At 40.3% G+C, this 9,038-nt stretch overlaps 1 protein-coding gene across 1 annotated transcript in view; it reads left to right on the top strand.

The window, feature by feature from the left end:
* Position 1: 1 nt before the first annotated feature.
* TSPAN3 (tetraspanin 3) overlaps positions 2–9,038 on the top strand; it is a 29,399-nt gene continuing 20,362 nt past the window's right edge. The window contains exon 1 of the mRNA XM_043554942.1: positions 2–312. Coding sequence (XP_043410877.1) covers positions 250–312 — 63 coding nt within the window. The 5' untranslated portion in view covers positions 2–249. The remainder of the gene's footprint in view (positions 313–9,038) is intronic.

Below are 9,038 nucleotides of genomic sequence, written 5' to 3'. Positions count from 1 at the left end.
CAAACTGCCGGGGGCGGGACTCGGTTGCCAGGGAGCGGCGCGGGGAGCTCGGGGAGCTAGGGGATCTGCGGAGGCTGCGCGAAGAAGCGAGGTGCTTGCTGGGGCCGGGGCTGCGCGACGGCACTGGGGGCTGCGGTGAGCGCCGCGCAGGCCGTGCAGTTCCCAGCGGAGAGGCGCCGCCGCCATTGCCGCCTCGCTCGGTGAGCGCATCCCGCTCGCCGAGCAGGGCCCCAGTGGGGCGCCGGTACCATGGGCCAGTGCGGCATCACCTCCTCCAAGACCGTGCTGGTGTTTCTTAACCTCATCTTCTGGGTGAGCGGGGTCGCCGGGCGGGAAGGGCGAGGGGCCGGCGGCGCGGGTGAGGGGAGGCCTCGTCTGAGGCGCCCCAGGGCCCGGCGGCGACGGGGCCCTGCGGCGAGGCCCCTCGCGGGCTGGGACGGAGGCCCCGGGCGTAGAGGGCGGTGAAGGGAAGCCCTCGGGCGGCCTTCGCGATTGAGCTTCTTGAGTCCCCGACCTGCTGGCTCCGCGCAGTGAGGCTGGGCCGACACCCCCCCCCCCCTTCCGGCCCTTCCCCTGGAACAGCCTGCTCGTCCGAGAGCTCTCAATGCAGATTCTTTCAGGACACCAGGCTTGAAATAGGATATTCCCCAAAGGGTCAGGCTCCTCTTTCTTTGTCAGGGCCCGGAGCCCCCGCAGCTCCAGTGGCAGTCCTGAAGCGTGTGAGCAAACGGTGCAGCGACGCGGGGACGCTAGCGGCACAGGGCTGAGGGATTTTGACTTCCAGTTCTTTGTGTATCTAGAACTCGTTATTTGGTTACCAGCCCAGAAGACTGAAAGGTTTCAACTTATTAAGCCAAATAATTCTTTGCCCGGGAAAATCATTATACTTGTTTGGTCATTGGGCGTGAGTAACCTGAGATTATAAACCTTGGTGAAATAGGATTCGGATGTCAAAAGATTTTGAAAGCGATGAGTTCACTTTCAATAAAAGGTGGCTTGTGAATTTTTTTGGACACGCCCCCGAAGAAAGGAGTGTTTATAACCACTTAGTTCATCTTAGTTCGGTTTCTTATCTCACCAGGGACTTGTAATAACCGGTGTTGTTCCTATCATTCTCCACCCTCTAGTCCATCTGGACCTTGCACCCGGATGAATAGTAAGCATTTCTTCCCTTACATCGTTTTCTTTAAGAAACAAAATCCAGCCCGAAATCTTCAGCAGTAGAATAAGGTTCAGCCTCCTCTTGGTGTTGCAGCTGAAGTCCTCAATCACCTTTCCTTCCTCATGACTGGCCAGGTTCTTGCTGTCCAGTCCCCAGACATTCCTTGAATGTTCATACTTTGCTTTTGTGTGTCCCCATTCAACTGCTCCTTCTCACGCACACCTAATTTGGAAGGAATCTTTACCTCCTTACCACCGCGCCCCGCCCCCCCGCAACAAAGGATGAAGCGTTTCATATCCCAACCCCTGTAGCATAAAAGGATAATTCTATATAATAAGGCATTTACTACACACTCTTACTGCCATAGAGTCTTTTAGGGTATTTCTGGTGTGATGGAAAGAGTCCCAGTAATACCTGTTCAAAATCACACATGTGACATTGGGATTTCTATGATCTTTTCTAATTAGAACAGTATTTCTCATACTTTAGTTTGAGTTACCAGCCTTTTTAAAAGGTAAAAGAATATTTCAGTGATCCTCAAATGAGAAACACTCAATTAGATAATAAGGTACTTAGGTAGAGACTTGGCTTTGTATCCTTTACAGTTTCTTGGGATTTTTATGGGCATAGCTATTTGACTTTGAAGAGTAAACTATCAAATGAATTCTCTGCTATTCAGTCTCAGGGACTGGAATCATTAATGTAACAAAATATTAAACATATAGGAGCCATTTTCTTTAATTAATTTTTCATTTACTGTAAAATATCAGTTAATTCTAAGTGCTCATGAATCTTTGGAAATTGTGTTATCTACTACTGGTACTTCTGTGGAGAAAGGTCATACCGAACTTCACTTGTGCTTGTCATAGTGGGTTATTGCCAAGACTAAAGTCATACTGTGTAGTAAAAATACCCTTTTTCTAGGTTAGTAGGATAGTAAAGCTTTTGTGAGCAGTAATAAGTTAAACAGACATGCAGGGTCAGGGGTGGGAAATGTGGCTTAGAGCAGGATTAGTGGAACATAACTAATGAGGAAACAGTATTAGACATGTCTCCCACCTAACAGTTTAGGGACAAACTGTTCGAATCTGATGATGCTCGTAATGATAACTAAGATTTTAGTATTTATACCCAGGCAGTGTGCTGAGCACTTTACAGTCTGTGTCCTCACAGCAACCCTATCTGGCAGTAAATATTCTTATGCATATTTTACAGATGCAGACTTTATGGTTTACTGAGGCAAAGTTGCACACCCAAGGTGTGGCAGAGCCTGTGTTCAATCCCAGGTTGTCTTATTATCTAGAGCCTGTGATGTTAGAGCAAAATGTGATTTTAAAAGATTTGGAAAGGGGAAGGAACTCCTTAGCCAAGTTAAAGTCACTTTCTCTAAACCATACTAATTTTAACCTTGGTTAGAGCCAGTACTTTCATGTAAACTACACTGACTTGTCAGTTTAAAAAATTAGGTCATTATGAGGAAGTACATAAAACAGATGTTAACTGGTCCTTCCTGAGAATGTAATGCATTCTTCAGTTCTAATAAGTGTATTCTTATATAATGGCCCCTCCCTCCTTTTAATGCCACATACGTGGAAGAATAAACATTCCCTGCATAGAGCATATCAAAAGTTTATCTAGGTTCCCTGGAGCAACTTTGTGAAGACTATATTAGCTGTGTTGCACTAGTTCCTCACTATCAGATGGTAATGGCTGCTTGTGATAATGGCTGACTGGATTAATTGCTTTGGCAAGATCTTTATACCTTTTAATATCTTGATATCCTGTCTTAGTTGGCAGTTTGTTCAATGAGCTGTGGAAATAGATACGTACCTGAAATACTTAGCCTTGGCACTACATGACCTGCCAGTCAAAATTGTTAATGTGGACTTGACCTGGATTCTTTTGGATGGTGTGGTCTAAGAATATTAACTCTGAAAAGGCACAAACGGTCGTTTCTAAAGTCCTAAAGGTTGCCTTATTGGAACTAGAGAGTTCCTTACCAAATTCCAGAATGTTAAGGCTTGAAAGATAATTTGGGACAAGTGAAATCAGATGTACAACTTGAATCTCTACTTTTTGGAGTGGCATAGCTTTAAATGTAAGTTTATTAGTGCTAGACCATGATAATTTATGGAAGACAGGAGTGTTTGAGGTACATTACTAAATTTTGAAGACTGTTGGAATAGTCATTAGCCTCTTCTATTAACTGCACCCTTGTACCAAGATCAGAAAGGATTCTTAATTTGGTGGGTCATTTGCTGTGACCCAGAGGCCTCATCTAAAACTTTAAATCAGTACTTTTTAATTTTCAGGTTTTATTCTCGTAAGTTAATTGAGTACTCAGTCAAGTTCCATATTACACAAATTGCCTTTACTTTTTCTACCCTATAAGAAAAAACCAACTGGCTAGTATTTATTTTGCTGATGTGTCTTAGGTATTATATTGACTGCAAGAGAAAACTTTGTCCATGCCTATAGAATTTATAATGTGGCATATCTATTTAGACTTTTGTTTTTCATCCATATGAGAGGTGATAGTAACACTAAAATACCTATGGGGGTAGGAAATACTACATGAAAGTCAGATAACTTTTTAAGTGTCTTTAGAAAGAACTCCAGAATGTGGCACCTTCACTAATCATCGTTCACTTCTATGAAGTACCCTATACATACAAATCATATTTGAAAGCCACATATAACCTTTAATATTTATCTTTAAAAAAATCTTTTCATACCACACTTCTATCTGAATATATGTAGTTAAAGAAAATTGCATTGTTAAACAAATACAGCACAAATACTTGAGCACCTAGTTTATGCTTGTGTTATTGATAAAATGATGGAAGAGACAGGGAAGGTCTTGTTCTTACAGAACTAACTTTCTAGTGGAGCAAGCAAAAGTCAGCAAGAAAAATATCAGATAGTGGTGCATTATGCAGACAGTTAAAACAAGGTCATATCATAGAGTGAGTGAATGAATGGCTGCCTTAGGTTGGCAAAGAAGGCTTCTCCAAAGATGTGAACTCTGGAATACAAGGAGGCACCGATTTGGGCATGATTTGGAGAAGATGAGGGCATTCAAGACAGAGAATAGCCTGTAGGCCTTGTGGCAAAAATATACTTGGTATCTTCAGATTACCAAAAGAAGCTTCAACTATAATATTCATGCTTTTGTTTAAAAAAAAAAATAGGGGCACCTGGGTGGCTCAGTTGGTTAAGCATCTGACTTTGGCTCAGGTCATGATCTCTCAGTTCATGGGTTCGAGCCCCGAGTTGGGCTCTGTGCTGACAGCTCAGAGCCTGGAGCCTGCTTTGGATTCTGTGTCTCCCTCTTTTTCTGCCCCTCCCCTACTCGTGCTCTGTCTCTGTCTCTCTCTCTTTCAAAAATAAACATTTAAAGGGTGCCTGGGTGGCTCAGTCAGTAGAGCATCCAGCTTTGGCCCAGGGCATGAACTCGTGGTTTGTGAATTCAAGCCCCACGTTGGGCTCTGTGCTGACAGCTCAGCGCCTGGAGCCTGCTTCAGATTCTGAAGCTCTCTTGTTCCTCCCCTGTTTGCTCTCTCTCTCTCTCTCTCTCTCTCTCTCAAAAATGAATATTTAAAAAAATGTATTTTTTAAAAAATTTGTTAAACATTTATTTATTTTTGAGAGACAGATAGAGGCAGAGCATGAGCAGGGGAGGAACGGAGAGAGAGGGAGACACAGAATCCAAAGCAGGCTCCAGGCTCTGAGCCGTCAGCACAGAGCCTGATGCGGGGCTCAAACTCATGAACCACGAGATCATTACCTGAGCCGAAATCGAGTTGGACGCTTAACCGACTGAGCCACCCAGGTGCCCCAAAATAATTTAAAAAAATAAACATTTAAAAAATAATAATAAATTAAGAAAAATAAAAAAAATGTATAATGAAGTATTTCAAGGAACACTTCCTGTCAGAAATCTCCTTATACATATTTTGTGTTTTCCAGCACATCTTACACGTTTGAGTTGGGAATGTGATTCTTTTAAACTGGAACTTTCATCAGACATCCCGGAATTTGCTTCTCTGTTTCCTGTATTTCTGTCATCATGAATGACTGCTCTAACAAAGACTATGTCATTGGAACACACCTTCAGCTAACAGATTTTTTTCCCCATAATTGTTTTTCAGTTCACTATAGAAGAAAAGCTGACTTTGTCAGTAAGCAAGTCATGGTACATAATAGATCTGTTTCTTACCTTGTCTTTGGCAGTTATGAAATTGAATGTTTCCAGTCATATTATTTCATTTTCAGTCATCTGTCCACTGATCAAGTGCCTTGTGGCTATGAGTAATCATTGACTGAAAGAACTCAGCATTGGGAACTTGGAATCAGCCAGGTGACCATAGCAGGAAAGCTTTCTTTAGTTGGATACTTATTTGCTTTTTAGAATATTTATCATGCATTGAAATATTTTCATGAATTTTATTCCATAAGACCCAGTTTGGGTTGGGATTTTTGCAGAAAATTTATTCCATAAAATTTATACTTGCACCAGACAGGTATACCCTAAGAATCATTCATTCACAAATGCTTGTTGAATATCTGTGCTTTACTTCACTCATAAATGCTTGTTGAATGTCTATACTTGTTTCTGAGAAATATAAAAGGCAAAAAAGGCATAGTCCCTATTCTGTAACAGCCCATGGGGAGAGGGAGCAGACAGGCAAAATCATCTAATACTTTATTGAATTTAATTTCTAGGCGCACTTTCCCCGTCTCCCCCTCAGATAACTCATGGATAGTCTCAAGTCTTTCTTTATTTCTTCTCCTTCCCCTACCTTAATATTTTGGTAGAATTGGTAGAGGAGAAAAACTACTTGTGTTTATATATTTGTTTTTAATTTTCTAAAGGTGGTTTGTAGTAAATGCCAGCATATTGTATCTTACATTGTTGCTACTGCTGATTAAGATGGACAAACTATAAAGTTTATGCATCCCAGGCTCCTATAGTAATAACTGACACTTTTTATAGTCAGAGGAGGTTATGGGGACAGAAGATCTTAGGAAAAAAGTGCATGTTTAAATTCCATGCTTCTCAGATGACTCTTAGAACCCTATAATCTGAAAACAGCGTTTCCATGCTGTTAAAATAATTTGGTTTTGGCAATTGGTTGATCTCCAGTTTCATTGCCACCCAAACTTTTGGGTCTTTTTAACTGGTAGGTATAATTGGATTAAGTGAACAACTTTGTTAAACTAGATAAACAGTGACATAAAGAACTGAATACAGAAAAAGTAAAAATAAGGCAGAATTGAGGAACATGACCCCTGGAATATCATCAAAGTTATAGCGGTGTAAAAGGATTAAAATATTTTTTCTTTAAGAATAAATGACAGGGCTCCGGTAGCTCAGTTGGTTAAGCATCTGACTCTTGATTTCGGCTCAAGTCATGATCTCATGGTTCGTGAGTTTGAGTCCCACATCTGGGGGACTCAAGTGCGGAGCTTGCTTGGGATTCTTGCTCTCCCTCTCCTGCTCTCTCTCCCTCTCTTCTGTCTCCCTCTCCTTCTCTCAAAAAATAAATAAACTAAAAAAAAAAATTTTTTTTTTTAAATAATAATGGCAGTGACATAGATAATGATGACAGGAGTGGCTTATTGTCAAAACTTTGCGACCCTAAGTAGGAATATTTTTTACTTGGTCTCCTTGAAAGGTGATATTTATGGGGCGAAAAAAGAATAATGTGTTAGATAATCAGAAAACATCTGAAAATGAGTCAAAGCCAGGAGACCAGAGAAAAGTGATAAACAGGGGAGATTGGCAGAAGTGCTTAAAGTATTTGGGGTTGAAGAGATTCATGTTTCATGTTGGTGGAATTCATTTGTGAGGGAACAACAGTCTCAATTTCAGATATAATTTTAAATATTTTACTTTTTTTTATTATAAATAATATATTTGCTTTTTAAAGAAGACCCTAAAAAGTATTTTAAAACAAACTAACATCACCATAATTTCACATGCAGAGACAAACAATATTTTAGTGTGTTTTTTAAATGCCTGTATGTGATACATGTTTTCCCCCTACCACAACACAAGTATATTATTAAATTATGCTTTAACAAAATATGTAAAGGCTGTAATGCCAAGTATGCCTATAGATGCCAGGGTTTTTTCTTTTTCTTTTGTTTTTGCTATAATTTTGTTACAGTATTATAACATTTTGATGAACATACCTTCTTCCATACAAATCTTTGTTTCTATCTGACTTATTTTCTTCAGGATAGGTTCCTAAAAGTGGAATTAAGTGGTATGAAAGCAGGGTGCCTGGGTGGCTCAGTCAGTTAAGCGTCTGACTTTGGCTCAGGTCATTATCTCAGGGTTTGTGAGTTCAAGCCCTGCATTGGGCACCGCGCTGTTAGTGCTTGGGATTCTGTCTCTCTGCCCCTCTCCCACTGGTTCTGTCTGTCTGTCTGTTTGTCTCTCTCTCTCTCTCTCTCTCTGTCTCTCTAAATAAAACCTTTAGAAAAAAAAATAGGTATGAAAGCATAAATACTGAGGTTGGTATGTGTTGCCAGATTGCTTTCTAAAAAGATTATTCTGTATTAATTTTTACTCCAGTTCTTTTCTCTGTACCCTCACACTTCTTTGAATACTGCTTGGCTTAGGGCACCTGAGTGGCTCAGTTGGTTAAGCATCTGACTTGAGCACGGGTCATGATCCCACAGTTTGTGGGTTTGGGCCCCACATAGGGCTCTCTGCTGTAGGTGTGAAGCCCACTTCTGGTCCTCTGTCTGTCTGTCTGTCTGTGTCTGCCCCTCCCTCACTTGTGCATTCATTAAAAAATTACGTTTGAATACTGCTTGGCTTTATTATTGACCAATTTGTTAGACAATGATGTAATTATTTTCATAGCTTCAGAAAGTCTTGGTAAGAGTAGATGTAATTTCTGAAACAGGATTTGAAATCTTTGGAGTAGTCTTTTTTTTCTTGAAAGTAAACGACATATTGGAGTTAGTAAAGGAGTAATTGTGTTTAATGCTATGAAGTATTTTATCAGAGTAAGAGTTGAAACAAAACATGTCTGGACTAGAGAATATTATGGTATGTAGAATGTTAAAAGATTTAAGGTGATTTTAAGACACTTGTAATGGCACAAAACTGGAGTTTGGGGAAGCTTTCAGAAATACCCTGTGCAGAATTACCAGTAGATTCCTTGCAAGAGAGAAGTATGGTACATAAAAATTAGTATGACTGTACAGGAAACTGAATTAAATGTTAAAAGATGTACATAAGATGGATTTCTGCTGGTATTTTCACCCTTTGCTTCTTTTTTGAAATCTGTTCTCTTACAAAGTCTGGAGAACACAGTGGTTTACCCCTTTCCTTTTCTTGACTGTTTTCTCCCAACATTCCAATCACTTTTACTTTAACAGTTGATTCTTTGAGGCAAAAATTAGTCTGAAGGAGGAGTTGACGAAGACAGACAAGAACTTGTCAAACATTGTGATTTTAGCTGAGTGATCTCACATGGTCCCTCATCTTTACACCTTCTTGATTCTTGCCACTTCTAGACATGAATCCATGACTTACAGCACTATAAGAAAATCACTTCTATTCTTCTTTGCTTTATCCTCCCCCAAATGTTCTATGGGATGCTTTCGCCTTCACGCTTCTGAACTTCCATACAGGTACACTTTTCACATCAGAGCTGTTATCTCCTAGCTTGTAATAAGTCTGTTTGGTTTTTAATAGTGCCCACATTCCAGTATCAAGCTTCCCTGTAGTTCATGTGCCCCCTTTTGTTTCATATTCCTTCTTCCTTAGGAAATTAAAGAATTTAGTAGTTTTGTGTATTTCAGCATTTCATCAGCTGTTTCTTTCACAGAGGATTTGAAAAGTACAAAAAAAAAA

Source organism: Prionailurus bengalensis, chromosome B3, assembly GCF_016509475.1.
Source record: "Prionailurus bengalensis isolate Pbe53 chromosome B3, Fcat_Pben_1.1_paternal_pri, whole genome shotgun sequence".
In the NCBI taxonomy this organism is placed as follows: domain Eukaryota; kingdom Metazoa; phylum Chordata; class Mammalia; order Carnivora; family Felidae; genus Prionailurus; species Prionailurus bengalensis.
The sequence above is the reverse complement of the archived record's forward strand: the minus strand, read 5'-3'. Positions and strand labels throughout refer to the sequence as shown.